General features: G+C 32.4%; 1 protein-coding gene across 5 annotated transcripts in view; it reads right to left on the bottom strand.

Annotated features, from left to right (window-relative positions):
• The window catches only part of LOC145693676 (uncharacterized), a 206,828-nt gene that overhangs the window by 47,261 nt on the left and 144,941 nt on the right, over positions 1 to 14,626 (bottom strand). For 4 of the 5 annotated variants that reach the window (XM_081769921.1, XM_081769918.1, XM_081769917.1 and 1 more), the window contains exon 16: positions 1,674 to 2,006. The exons of the other annotated variant lie outside the window; for it this stretch is intronic. In XM_081769921.1, the coding sequence (XP_081626047.1) occupies positions 1,836 to 2,006 (171 nt within the window). In that variant the 3' untranslated portion in view covers positions 1,674 to 1,835. Of the gene's footprint in view, positions 1 to 1,673; positions 2,007 to 14,626 lie in introns of those variants that run through there. 5 annotated transcript variants of the gene reach the window in all.

Below are 14,626 nucleotides of genomic sequence, written 5' to 3'. Positions count from 1 at the left end.
TATCCTCTTGCCTTCAGCCCTTCATAAGTAATTTTCAGTTTGTAATAAGCTTTTTGATTAAATAAGGTTGTTTTTGAATAAACGAGTTTCTAATAAACTATATTTGATAAGAAGTATTATAATAAAAATATGTCTATCGAAATTGGAATTTTAATTTAAAAATACAGTATATTTTCCGCTACTAGCTTCTATTTACATTTATTTTCCCCTACTTCCGCGACCCCCAGGTTGAGAAATCTCGGATTAACTTAATGGACTGCTCTGGTTTACGTTAAACTATCTTCGACAGTGGTGTATTTGAATGAACAATGGTGTATTTGACTAAAATGTTATTGCATATAAAACAAAATCAATTTTTCTTGTGCATCTTAGAAGTTAGTGAAATGAAAAAGTTGTCGATAACAGAATGTCGTGCAGAGAAATCACAAATATATTATCTAAAAAGAGTTTCGATTGTTTTGGGAGTGAGGAACCGTTAGACTCCCGAGGCTGTGTCCCTGCTTGAGATGATTGCTTATAAGTAGGGTTTCGCAATAAGAACCTCAGAACTTTAAATTACAACCTATAATTTATATGAATTGGATTCTGAAGGTCGAATTTTGCAAGGCTTTTGCACAAGTATTGCATCACAATGTGTCGTCAGTGTTTCCTTTCAGTTCACGAATTATTCTATATTCATGGCTTGTTTTCATAGACGTGAGACTTGATATAACCCCATAGAAAATAATTCAAGGAGGGAGAGAAATCAGATGATCTAGGCAGCCAGTTCATATCACCGTTAGTCGATAGAACGCGTCCGGGGAACTTTTCGTGCAATAAGTCCAATCTGGCGAGTTGTGTTGCATATTGCATTTTCCAAGATAATTTGCTACAGACCACTGCACATAGTTGCAACAGTCCATCTCGCCAACTCAGTCAATGTTGCCGAAATACGATTACGAAGTTTTGACATTCTTATTAATAGCCTCTTTAGTAGTAGATGCGACTTAAAGCTAATTTAATATATCAGCAACTAGGTGCTAAACTTTCACTTAATTCCTCACATGATAATTCATTGAAATACTAAACTGAAGCCCGAATACTTTTGCAGTTACGCATAAGCTTGTATATATATATATATATATATATATATATATATATATATATATATATATATATATATATATATATATATATATATATATATATATATGCCAGATGCGACAATTTGCTTTCTTGAATATGTGCGACAGGGTAGACTATGGTGGCAAATCACACGTCCGTTCGCACTCGGACAGTTGACAGGGTTGGAGGTTAGTTCACACAGCCGCACGGAGTACCAAAGAAAATAACTCAAGTGTGCGTTGTTCTGTTGGAAGAAAATAAGAGAAGTGTTGCTGTTCGTGAGTTCTAATTTATGAATCCATTTCAAACCAACAACCATATTGATTCCTCTAAGTTATTATAATGGTGACTTTTAGCTGTTTCCGAAATTAGAAAAAAAACTACCTATAAAGGACACAGATTTGGTGTTCCAAACATCCTGTACGAAGCAACAAACACACTGTCCCGTGCCCCGAAAAACGAATTCCAGGAAAATTTCTGAAAGGGCACAGTCGCCTATCAAAGTGCGTTGCTGCACAAGTGGGCTGTTTTTTCAACATGACTACAAGTTAGGTTATAGATTAACAATATTTTTGTGCATCCCAATCCTGGGTATAGTCACACCTTGTATATATTTGGTTTGTCTTTTCCACCCAACTGGTAGTAAACTTTAAAAATGCTAATACTTTTTTTTTTTTGTTTTCCGTGTGTTGATTAAAGAGTAATATTTGGAAAAACAACTATACAGAACTCTAGGATTTATCCCATCTGTGTGTTGTTAGCTCAGCACTTTCTCCATATGCAGTTTTCAAGTACTCTGTACCCATAGCACCATAGATGTAGATATCACGTGATGGATAACCAAGGTCTCGGAGACTAAACACGCAAGAGATAATCATTGGAGTTCCTCCACAAAGAACCACCTATAGAAAACAAAGGAAATTTAGTAAAGTGATGTTTTGTTTTACTTTATAATTGACACTGTTTTATTTATATTGTGAAATAATTAATAAAATTCTGGGTGATTAATAAAATGCTTCCGTAAATTCTTCCCAAGTATAAATTTTTCTGAGAGTTTGCTTCCGTAAAAAAAAAAAGTTACCAAAATCAATTTTATCTATAAACTCATTAATAAAATATTCAGTCAAGTTTTCATTTAAAGATATTTCTTCCGAATTATCTTTATTTGCAAATTCTCTTATAAAATACTCTGATAATCTTGAAGATACACAACAGTTTTGCTAATAAAATCTTGTGAATTTTTTTTCGTGATATTTCCCAATTGACTTTGTGTTGATATTTACTTATGAAATTTTCTGTAATATACTGAAATCTAAATTCATTGAAAAATAAAGAAAACAATTCGTTATCAGAGTGTTTTAAATACATCTTTAGACTAATTTATAATCAGAGACCAGATGTTACGCAAAATGCCTATTCTTTAATATTAAAGATATGATCAAAAATAACACTTTAAAGTTTATTTGGGGGTTATAATTTTGAGGGTTATAAGCCAATTTTATTTTGCCTATTTTCCTGCCTATATAATTGATTTAGTGCCTAATGTTAGTTATTCTATGCATTTTCTTCAAAATAAGACTTTATTGTTGAAAATATATAATTTTAGTATTTCAAGAAAGGATAATGCCTCTTCTGAGAAATTTAAGTGCTGTTTGTACTGACAAAATGTCGTAAAACTTTGGACTGCTATGTGTAGTGATAAAGTGCTGTAAAACTTTGGACTGGTGTCTGTACTGATAAAATATATAAAATTTGAACTATTATGTGTAGTGATAAAGTGCTGTAGAGAATGTATTTAGCAAATATACATGCAATACATGTCAAATTTTGTTTTCCTTTATACAGTAAAAAAAAATGAACAAACAGGTATGTTTCCATATTCTTTGAACAATATCTATGACGAATTTATTTTTTAATTGTATTGAGTATTTTATCTTCATTATTTCGAGTTACATTTAAGTACCTATTTTACTGCCTATATTTTAAAATTTTAAGTGCCTATTTGTCTGCCTATTTTTCAGATTTTTAGTCCCTAAACATCTGGTCTCTACTTATAATTAGAGATGCAAAAAAGCCGGCTTTTTTGAATCGATGGTTTTTTTCACATAAAAAGCCGGCTTTTTAGGGGAAAAAACGAGAATTTTGGAAATTTTGGTTTTCATTTTCATGATTTTTCTATCTAAATAGTTTTCTTATAGTATATTCTATAGTAGATAAGAATTTCATGACCTAAATGCCATATTTCGCTCTAAAATTCACCATCAAGATGGATGGAGCACATGTTTTACGAATTAAAGCTAACACGAAGAATGTAGTATTTGAGGGCAATTTTAGAGGCTATTTAACTTTATTTTAACTTTTGAGTTATAGACATTTTTTTATTCTCTAGATCATTTTAGTTTGTCATCCGTGTTTCATTTCTAAGAGCTTAGTACTCTAGCTTTTAGCGCAAAAGTTAAACTTATGTTTTTCTATATATCCGTCAAAGCGTACGTTTTTCAATATATCCGTCAAACCGTACTTCCACATTTCTGTTATACTGTAGCTGTGGAACGATTTAGCAATAATTTTCCGAATACAACTTTGAATACTAATTTATAGGCTATAAATATTCAGTAGTGGATTTAGAAAAGTACTTTGGGAGGGTTTTCTCTGATTGTTTCGTTTTCTAAAATGTCCTAATTTTATTTGTGAGGAGCTTAAAGTTTATGAGTAAAGGCATAACTAATAGATATTTCGTTTGTTTTAGACATTCCGTAATTTGGGGGCAGGCTTCAGTCCGAAAGACAGCCCCCTAACCTTCGCAAAACCGCCACTGCTGGTAATTAGTAATAAAAACAATAAGCAAGGAAATCGGCCAACTCACAGTACACGCACTATTTCTACTTCACAGATGGAATGAAGAAAAGCTTTGTCAGAATGGTCGAATGCTGGGTTGAATCCCGGACTTCCCAAAAGAAGCGCAAAAGCTCCACTCAGTCACGTTTGTTGTACAGTTGTATTTATCTTAACTTAAATGTATTCCGTAGTCCTTTTTTTTGTGGTGGTGGTGGTGGGGGAAGGAGAGTTCCGTAATGAATTGAAGGGTGTGAGTCAAGAACATGGTAACCAACAAATTTTCAATTGCTGAGTTTTGCAGCAGCAGATAGACAGCAACGCATACCGCTTCCTTTAATCCTTCATGTACAGTCTTATGTGAAAAATCAGCTTTCCAACTTTCAAAATGGATTGTGCAGCAGAAAATCTCTAATTTCTTAAAATAGTAAAATTGTGGGTTACCATGTTCTTGCCTCACACCTTTCGTATGTTGAATCCCTCGTGTTAAAAATTCAGAGAACTTGACTGAGTAAACCGTGATGATAGTTAGCTATATAACACTGTAGAATTTCAAGAATATACAGAACCAAAAGCTCTAGATATGCAGCCTTTAAGTGTATCATATAAATCTAAGTATTTCTCTTATGTTTTATTTTAATTTTATTTTGTTCCAAAAAGAGGGTATGGAATATTTTGAAGTAAAAATACTACAGAGAATTTGCTAGTTATTTATGTATTTTTTAAAAGAAGTATTTACTTTTAGGTTTGGCTGGTTTACATCAGCTGTTTTTTTCTTTTTAAAAAAGAAACAACTGGTTTAAACTAAAAAATTAAAAAGAATGATAAATGCGAATCGTGTGAACTTCATAGTGACGTTTCCACACATCAAACCATCTGCATTAGTTTTATTTCCTTTTCACCTTTTAACCAAGGTGTCCCGTGTTCAATTCTCAGTCGAACCACTACCCTTCTTTCATGCGTAAACAAAGTAGCGGTTCGGATGTCACTTTAAGCGAAAGTCTTCTCCTTGATAACCTAGGCATTACATAAGTATGTTAAGCCTAAACATACGAAACGAAACCAAATTATATATTTCTGCATGCCTGAATGGCTATTGTTTTATAAAGAAGACAAGGTTGCTTGGATTGGAGTTTCAATGATATCTACATACTAAATTTGTAATTTAATACCTCAGTTTTAGCGTAGGGCCGCGGTGGCTCAGTGGTAGAGCGTTCACTTCTGGTGCTTGGGGTCCCGAGTTCGATCCCAGCTGCCGCCAAGTGAACTTTGTGGTGGACAAACACCGTGTACGTGGGTTTTCTCGGGGTTCTCCCGTTTCCTCCCACTTTCTTCATTCCACCATTTCATTCATCACTCATCATCACCGTCTCCTTTAGCCTAACCGGCATAACCGTGGGACGTAAAACTCAAAGATTTCATTTCATTTCATTTTCAGTTTTAGCGTACTGATTATGATACGTTGACCTTTAAATTTTGCATGCAAAGCAATAACAGGATTTTTTCGTTATTGTTTTACATTTAGAGTAATGACGGGATTTTCCCGATGGCTAGGGCGGGAGTTGCCCAATTTAAGAAATCTACTGGCCGGACTTCTTTAAGCTTATGTGACCTCTTCCAGCATAACCCCGTTGTTGCATAATAACACCAAGGTCGAAACAAACTTATTTTTGTCAATATATATAAATACATAAAGCAAAACACCTAAATCCAATAAACCTGGTTTAAACAAAAAAAACTAGTTTAAACTCCCCCCAAACAGAGTTTTTTTTTGGCATTTTCGAAAACAACCATGGTTCTTGCCAACCCTGCTTACTTTTGTATATAGGAGGTTAAAAAATCTTATTATATACATTGGTTAATCCTTTGGAATTCATAATGTAAATATGTTGAGAAGTAAAATTGTTTGAAATATCTTTTCGAAATTCATGGTTTATTTTCGAGGTTTTATATTATTATCGACATCAACCACTAATTAAACGACTTTTTGTGTTATAGAGAAGCGAAACAAAATTTTCTTTATGAATTTAAAGCAGAATTTTGAAAAAAGCCCAAAATTTCCCAAGCAAAAAAGCGAAGCAGAAAAAACCGAGTTTTTTTCCAAAAAAGCCGGTTTTTTTCCGATCCCTTGCATCTCTACTTATAATACACTCACGAGAATAATTTCTATAAAGTATTTATTATTTTATTTAATGAAGTTTTTGAACAAATGTACTAACATGTTAATTGAGATACAAAAATTGATAAAATTTTCATCAGTATAATCATGACCAATTAAATAATCACATACATTATCAATTATGGGTTTAACAGATAATATTTCTTCAGTATATGGCATATTTAATGCATGATCAACATAGCATTTTCACAATGATCTTAAGATAATAGAAATATAAATAGAAAACCTAATATTGTTAGAAGAAAAAGAAATAATATTAAAAGAAAATCACTTAAAAGAAAATTAAAAATAGGGAATGGTAAAAAAAAAAAGATATAATTCAGAATCAAGTTGGGATGCATAGTTTCTAATCATGCTCGACCCTGGCCATAGGAGCTAGATACGCGGTTCTGATTGGTTGAAGATATTCGTTTTTCGCATGTATCATACATATAGCAGAAATCAAACGCTACGTGGCCGTGGTAGAGCGTGCTAACGCAACGGCCTAGCAATATTAATCGCTTACGGCGTGAGTTCAAACCCGGTTCAAAGAAAGTTTTTTATTTTTTAAAATTTTCATAACACTTTTTTCATTAAAATAAGATGAAAATAATACTGAGAAAAGTGATTTATTTCTGTTACGCTTGCAGTTTTGCTATATAAATCCATAGTATAAGTAGTGATAGTGTTAGTATGAGTAGTGGTAGTAATAATAGTAGTAGGAGTATGAGTAGGAACGGGTTAGAAGCCTCGCAGGGCTCATTTTGTTCCACCTTGATCCCCACGGATATAAATCTAACCTCGGCTGCTTCTTCAATTTTAACAAAGTGACAATTTTCTTTCATTACTATAACACACAATACATGCACCAGAAGGGTTGGACAATTGGAAACTCAACCAATCAGAAATGTGTATTTAGTTCCTATGGCTAGAGTCGACCGCAAAAAAATATGCAATTGAGATCATGTAAGTAAAATGACTGCCCAAAATTTATGATGTAGATTCCTAACTAAGTATACTGTATATGCTCAAAAATAAAAGTTAAAATCATTGACTTTGATAAGATGTTATGAAAGTTATAAATTTATACAGCGTGTTAATAAATGTAATGATTTAGAAGGTCACATGAATAATAACTGTTGTATTAGAAAAATGAAGATGAAGACACTTAAACGAATTTTTAAAAAATATTTTTGTAATAAATAAGAGACGAATTTTATTAGTAATAGTGTTAGAAGTAAAAACATAACAAAAATGAAATCAAATAAAACGATGAAAGAGAAAAAAAACAGAAATATGGAAAGTTTAGATAAAAATACTGTAATTGAATTAAAGTACTGTAAAGAAATGAAGAAAGGCTGAAACATTTAACCTTATAAAACATGATTAACTACAATAGGAAAGATTTTCTATAAAATAAGTAAAAAGATAAATTTTAGTAATAGTAATAGTGCTGCTAATAGTGGACTGAAAAAATGAAGTCAAATCAAATTATTAAAGTAGAAGACAAGAAGATAAATAAATGTATTGTAGTTGGAATAAAAAAGTTATGTAAAGAAAGACAGATTCACGGATATCTTCGACTGAGAATAGCTGAAATAATTAAGCGTATTCAATAACATGAAAACGAACAAAGCAAATTAACATTTACCATAACATTCGTTTCTATTGAAACAAAATCTATTCTCTAGACGTAAAATACCACAAGAATTGCCAAATGTAAGACAAAATTCATACAAAAGCTAATTCCATTTGATTATTTTTCATTTAAATGTGAAACATTACAAGATTGTTGGATTATGCAAACCAGTGTACAATCATAAATTTAAATTCTACGTGACAGAATACGAGATAAAAGTGATAAATGTGAAGTCATGAAAACATTAGGCAGTGCTGTAAATTATAGATTAACAAACCGAAGCAAACTTCCAATTTTAGAAAAAGGTAATAAAATGAGAATTATTGCATACAATGAGAGTTTTCAAACTAAATCTGTATCTACATGAACACGAACAGAACTCAATGCTAGGAATATGTTAGATCACATAAAAGAATTTCACACCTGATGAAACAGTAGATATTGAATAAACAACATTTTACATTCATGTAATTAGTATGCTAAGAGAAACTAAAAGTAATAAACGAATATTAAATGTTGCTGAAGATAGAAGAACTGAAAAATGTGTTACTAAAATAAATAAATATTTTTGCTGTCCTCGCGCTATAATTGCAGCTTTAACTTATTAAACCAATGTAATATTTGATAGATAATTGAGTGTACAGAAGATTAAAGATATAAGACGTGAAAGAACTCTTCAAACAGAATTAACCGTGCAATTATGTAACCGTGTACTACACAATACAATAAAGATGATTTTTCCATTAGACGGTGTTAGACAGTGTGAGCAACTACTAGATACTGAAATCAAAATTGTATGTGCTGGGAATATGAATGCCATTATTTATTGTGAAAAAGATATAGAAATTCAAACTTATCTATATAAGATTGGAAATAATTTTGACACAAATTATAATATCCAGAATTTCTTGGAAGTAATTATCATTGTGATAAATATGACAAAGCTTATGGTCATAGAGAAAAACAAAGAATGTACACCAAAAATACCAGTTCGTAAATTTGTAAAAAGCCCGGACACGAAGTTGTAGATATAAATAAGATTTTTTGCAAGAAACGTAATCCTTTTTGTTATTATCAAATATGTAAAGATAACTGTTGTGCATAAAGAAATAGTATATAAATATAAAGCTACTTCTTTGTAAAAGACTTTACAAATTAGTACAAAACACTCATGTGGATACAATTTTTATAAATTGTCAAACTGTTGCTAAAGAGAATAACCATCAAATTTAAAAGCCAAAAAGTAATAACGGATATGTAATAACGAGTGTGTGTGTGTGTGTGTGTAATACCAAAAGAAAATAAAGAAATCAGATTTATTTATTATCCTATAGAAATCATGTGATCTAAAAGGTTTAGAAGATTACACTATAAATATAGTCAAAAAGAAAAGATGTATGAACCCATGTCTAATTGAGAAGAACTAAAGGAACTGTATGATGAATGATACAATGATATTTTCAGTGAAGATGAATTTAAGCTACAAACTAAGGAGTTCTTAATTAAATACATTACACTTAACATCAAATGTAACAACACAGGAAAACATATTTTTTTGTGTACGAAGACAAGAAACAGGTATTGACAATTACATAGTAGTGCATGGGTTTCAGGTAATAAATATTATTTCGAGATAAATGATGAAGTCCTTGAATCGTTAATATAAAAAATATAATGGTAACACATGTATTGCTCACAATGCCAAGGATTATGACCCTTATATCATTCTCCAATATAAGAAATGTTCTTAAACCGTACACTATATGCAACGAAACTAAGCTAATGTTACTGCAAATACCAAAGGCTAATTTAAAAATTATATATAGTATTAATTTTGTATCACAATCATTATCATTCTTCCCTAAGACGTTTGGTTTTGCAGAGTAAAACAGATTGTTTCACATTTGTTTAACAACTTGAAAATAAAAAATACGTAGCATCTATACCTGATACAAAATATTGTGGAATTCGTACAATGAAGAAAGATAAAAATAGACATTCCTTAAATTATATCAACAAAAGGAGAGGAAAATTGTGTTTAATTTTTTAGAAGGAATTAAAAGGATATTGTAACTCTAATGTTGATATTTTGAGGAGAGATTATCTAGAATTAGGAAACCAGTTTTTATAAATAGCAAACATGGATCAATTCCAATATTTAAATATTGCAAGTGTGTAATAGATCAAATTAAGATGTGCAGGCATAATGATGAGCAAAGAATCATAACAGGAACTTGGACTACAGCAGAATTAAACAAAGGTCTAGAGAAAGAATGTAAATTAATTGAAATTTTTGAGATTCAACATTTTCTGAAACAAGTAATGAACTTTTTAAGGTCATATGAAATATTTTATGAAGATAAATTTAGAAACTTCCCTATGTCGAGATGATTATGTTAAAACTATTAAGAAACATTAGACACTGATTTAAACCCTGATTAGACAACACCAAAAACCAGTATCTAACAATAAAATCCAGGTAAAAGAGCGCTGGTAAAGATACATTTTAATTCTCTATGGAGTAAATTTGGATAAAGTAAAAACCTGACTCAAACAGAATATGTTACAAATGTTAAGAGGTGATATGAATTACTTTTAGATGATCAATTAGAAATATCAGAGTGTTTGTTTATAAGCGAAGAAATGGTTTAAGTTTGGTAAAAATTCAAAGACCAATATGTTGATAATTCAGCTTCTACAAATATACATTTTGCAACATTTACAACAGCACATTCAAGATTAAGACTTTATGGTATGTTACATAAATTGGGTAAAGATGTAGTAACTTATGATACTGATTCTATTGTGTATATTGTCAATGACAACGAAGTACAAACTACAAGTAATCTTGGTGAATGGACAGATGAGCTAGGAAAAGATAATTATATTGTTGAATTTTACTCAACTGGTCCTAACCCAGATAGCATATAAGCTTAAATCAAGGGTCGCTTTCCCTTGATTTTGGCTTAGCAATGTACAGTTGATGCGACAAGCGACAATCAACGTTTATTTTAGCTTGTTTTTAACTTGAAGAGAAGCTTGAATTTATCAACTGTCTACTAAGCCTATTTCAAGCTTGATTCAAAACGCTTGACGTTTGTCGATTGTTTAGAAAATGGAGCCATCTGTAGGATTGGTGAGTAGTCTTAGATATTTGGCGCTTGATTTCTTCCAAAAGGTAAACAAAGGTAAGCTCTGTGTATAAAATGTAATAGTAAGCCCTAATTTAGTTTTAGTTACAAAATAAAAAGGTGATTTTTGTTTTAAACTGGCGCGCTGAGCACTTTTAGGATAATTTTATACACTAGTGTTACTTCATTACTTTCGAAATATGGATGGAATTGAAATGAAATGAAATCTTTGAGTTTTACGTCCCACGGTTATGCCAGTTAGGCTAAAGGAGACGGTGATGATGAGTAATGAATGAAATGGTGGAATGAAGAAAGTGGGAGGAAACGGGAGAACCCCGAGAAAACCCACGCACACGGTGTTTGTCCACCACAAAGTTCACTGGGATCGAACCCGGGACCCCTAGCACCAGAGGTGAACGCTCTACCACTGAGCCACCGCGGCCCCATGGATGGAATTTTATGCTTATACTTTTTTTTTTAAGTATGTGTTCATCCGTATAATGTATACAATTTTTAGCCATTGGATTCTTTAATGTCAGTGATGGCTCTTGACAATTAACATCAGCATGGGCGCCCGAAGGGGAGGGCAGGGTAGGACCCGGGCCCCCTTCTGGCTTACAAAAATGTATACGTAATATAGCAAATATAGCATCCATGGAGATGGGCTCCTCCCTAGAAAAAATTTTTCGTGCGCCCCTGAACATCAGTACAAAAATTAGAGGGTTAACTTCAGCAGACGGCTTTACCATATTAAAAATTTATAGGTGGAATACTTGATAACATGTTAAGGCATTACTTTAACAGACGGCTCTACCATATTTATATCGATTTTGTGGTCATTTTTCACTAGATTTGAGATAATACTGTTACGTATAGATAATTTTGGAACTTGGGGGCCAAACTCAGCTAAAATCACCGTGTTTACAGGAGAAATGAGTTGGTGTTACGTAACTGTAATTACTAACATAACTAACCAAACCTAACGTAAATCATCAAAAACACAGAAAATATAGGAAGAAAGTACGAATTCAGGTAAAATCACCATGTAAAAATTATTGCGGATATTTTATGTATTTTTTTTTTACTTTCCTCGTTTATGTGCATATCCTCCGTCGCTGACATGCCTGCTCTCTACGGACGCAGCCCCTGACTCGGTTAATGAGTGCTTTTTTGTGGCCACCTAGCACAAGTTGGTTCGTGATTTATGCAATAGCTCCTCATTTAGTGGATATTTTACAAAAAGAAACCGGAAAATGCAATGTGTGAACATTTGGTAGAACCGTCTGCTCGAGTAATGCCCAAGTATCTTAACCCAGCCTAAGCTAAACTAACTTAACCTACCTAAACCAAAAAAAAAAAAAGTACAGAATATATAGCAAGAAAGTACAAGATTTAAGCAAAATATTGCCCCCCCCAGTTCCAAAAATATGACGTTATATAACACTTTACGTAGCATAGCTAAGCGAGCGAAGGGGAATAGAAGCCCCGCACGGCTCGTTTTTTTCCTACTTTTTAAGTTACACACGTTTGGCATTGCAACCATTGCAGACGGTCGTTTTCCAAAGCTTCATATGTACTTACTGCCATCTCATTCCTTGCTTGCATTCATCTGCCTACCGCCTTGTCAATTAGATCCACCAAAACATACTTAATTTCCCATTTCGTAGGATTCTATATAACAGATACGATTTATTAAGTCTAAACACATTAAAATAAGTTATTTAATTAGGTAGAGCCATCTGCTAAAGTTAACCCCATATTAATAGTGAAGGTAGTTAAATGATAATGTAAGTGTTTTAAACTCAATAAATTCTATGTGCAAATTAGTATACATGGGAAAATAAGTATATTATGGTGGAGCTATTTGCCAGGGCGGAACGCGGTTGAATACAAGCAAGGAACGAAATGCCAGTATTTGTATGTTAAGTTTTGGAAAATGACCGTCTACAATTGCTGCAATGCCAATCGTGTGTAACTTAAAAGATAAGGAAAAAATGAGTCCTACGGGGCTTCTAATCCCCTCCGCTCGCTCAGCTGTGGTTCGTAAAGCGATTGTAAAGTAGTGAAATCTAGTGAAAAAATCAACAAAATCGATATAAATTTGGAGAGCCGTCTGCTAAAGTATTGAAAATTACGTTTTATCTCTACAATCAAGGAGAAAACTGGTTTGAATTAATACATTGCCTAAGCTTGCTTGTTTTAGCTTTCACCGATACACTACAAATTTTAACTGATGTGGCTTCCCCAAGAATCGGTACGGATTATATTTAAATACAGCAAGCCTGGACATTTCACTCATTTTAGAATGCATCATGTCTATTTTCGTTCCTTATGTTCTTCCATATTTATTCAGAGGTTGGTGGCAAAATTGAAATAGTTCAAATGAAGAATATAAATACTTATGTCCGACTTTATTTGGTAACAATTACTTATTCTAAGGTATACTTCATCAATCTTAGATTAAAATGATATCACTCATTTCATCGCTTTACAATAAGTGCAAGGAAAGGTTCGATCAGGTATGGACTTTTGGGTTTAGGGTAAAAGAACGATGAATTTCGAAAAAATTACTTATTAGATATTAACAATAACTCAAAATGGATTATTACGCGAAAATAAGTTGGCATATTAGTTTGAAGTTTGTAAGTTAAGAAGTCGAGGGTGTAAATTTGAGGAAAACTAGGTTTTTCGTTGCTTACATTTTAATCTTTTTATCCTCTAAAAACAGTAACTTCTGTCTCTTGATTGAGTTTAGTGGTTTTGTTTACTTTTTTTTCTACCAGCTGAAGTCTGAATCTAAAATCTCAGAAAAATATTTGCAATCTGAACGGATGTAATAAAGAAATAATGCTATTTTTCAGGATTGGCAAAAACCGTGTTCTTTTTTTTTTTTAAAAAAAACTTTTTTTTCCACTTAAACCGGAATTTTTGCTTTAAACCAGGTTTCTTTTATTTAAATAGGTTTACCTTAGATTAAAATAGAGTAACCGTTGCGCCCCCTTTTTTTAAGAGTAAAGGTAATTTGAGGCTAATGATTCGATTGAACAAGGTCGCAACCTCGAGAAATGACCTCAACCCGCTCAAACTAGAGGTCGTAGGTCAACTAGTTCTGCAAACGATTTACCAGTACATCATAAATTATTCAGCAGTCTACTCGTTCAGCATTGGTTAAGCTTGAATTTTCCTTGTCGGAGGCATGATCGTCCACAAGTTGAGTGGGGGTGGGATTCGTGAAAAATACTTTTTTAACTTGTCTCTTTAATTGTGATTTTATTTTATCAAGTTTGGAGTTCCCGCCGAACTGCCTCTAGTGTCTGTCACACTAGCGGACGGTCAACAAAACTTTTCCACAGAAGCTGATCAAGTGTCTAAATTTATAACATTGGAAAGTAGATCGACGAAACAGAGATTTCTGTTAGGTTTGACTGGTTTTGTTAATAATAATAATAATAATAATGATAAAGGTTTTATTTAGAAAGATAGTATGAATGGTTCAGTACTATTAGTCACTTCTGGTATTGATTAGCAAATTAAATTAAGCCTATATTTCTGACTTTGACTAAATTAGATCTTCTGTACTATGTAGTCTTTTAAAATTGTCCATTGATTTAATGTGTATAACTGTAGAGTGATTCCACTTTGCAGTTCTTTCCCTTTTGGTTCTTAAGTGGCTCCTAAAATATTCACAAGTATGCAAGATCACTGCAACGTATTTCTATCAGTTGACCTCCGTGGATGATGAGTCTGTGGATTTATCAC

The sequence above is a fragment of the Thermobia domestica genome, chromosome 8, assembly GCF_964235325.1.
Source record: "Thermobia domestica chromosome 8, izTheDome1.hap1.1, whole genome shotgun sequence".
Taxonomy (NCBI): domain Eukaryota; kingdom Metazoa; phylum Arthropoda; class Insecta; order Zygentoma; family Lepismatidae; genus Thermobia; species Thermobia domestica.
The sequence above is the reverse complement of the archived record's forward strand: the minus strand, read 5'-3'. Positions and strand labels throughout refer to the sequence as shown.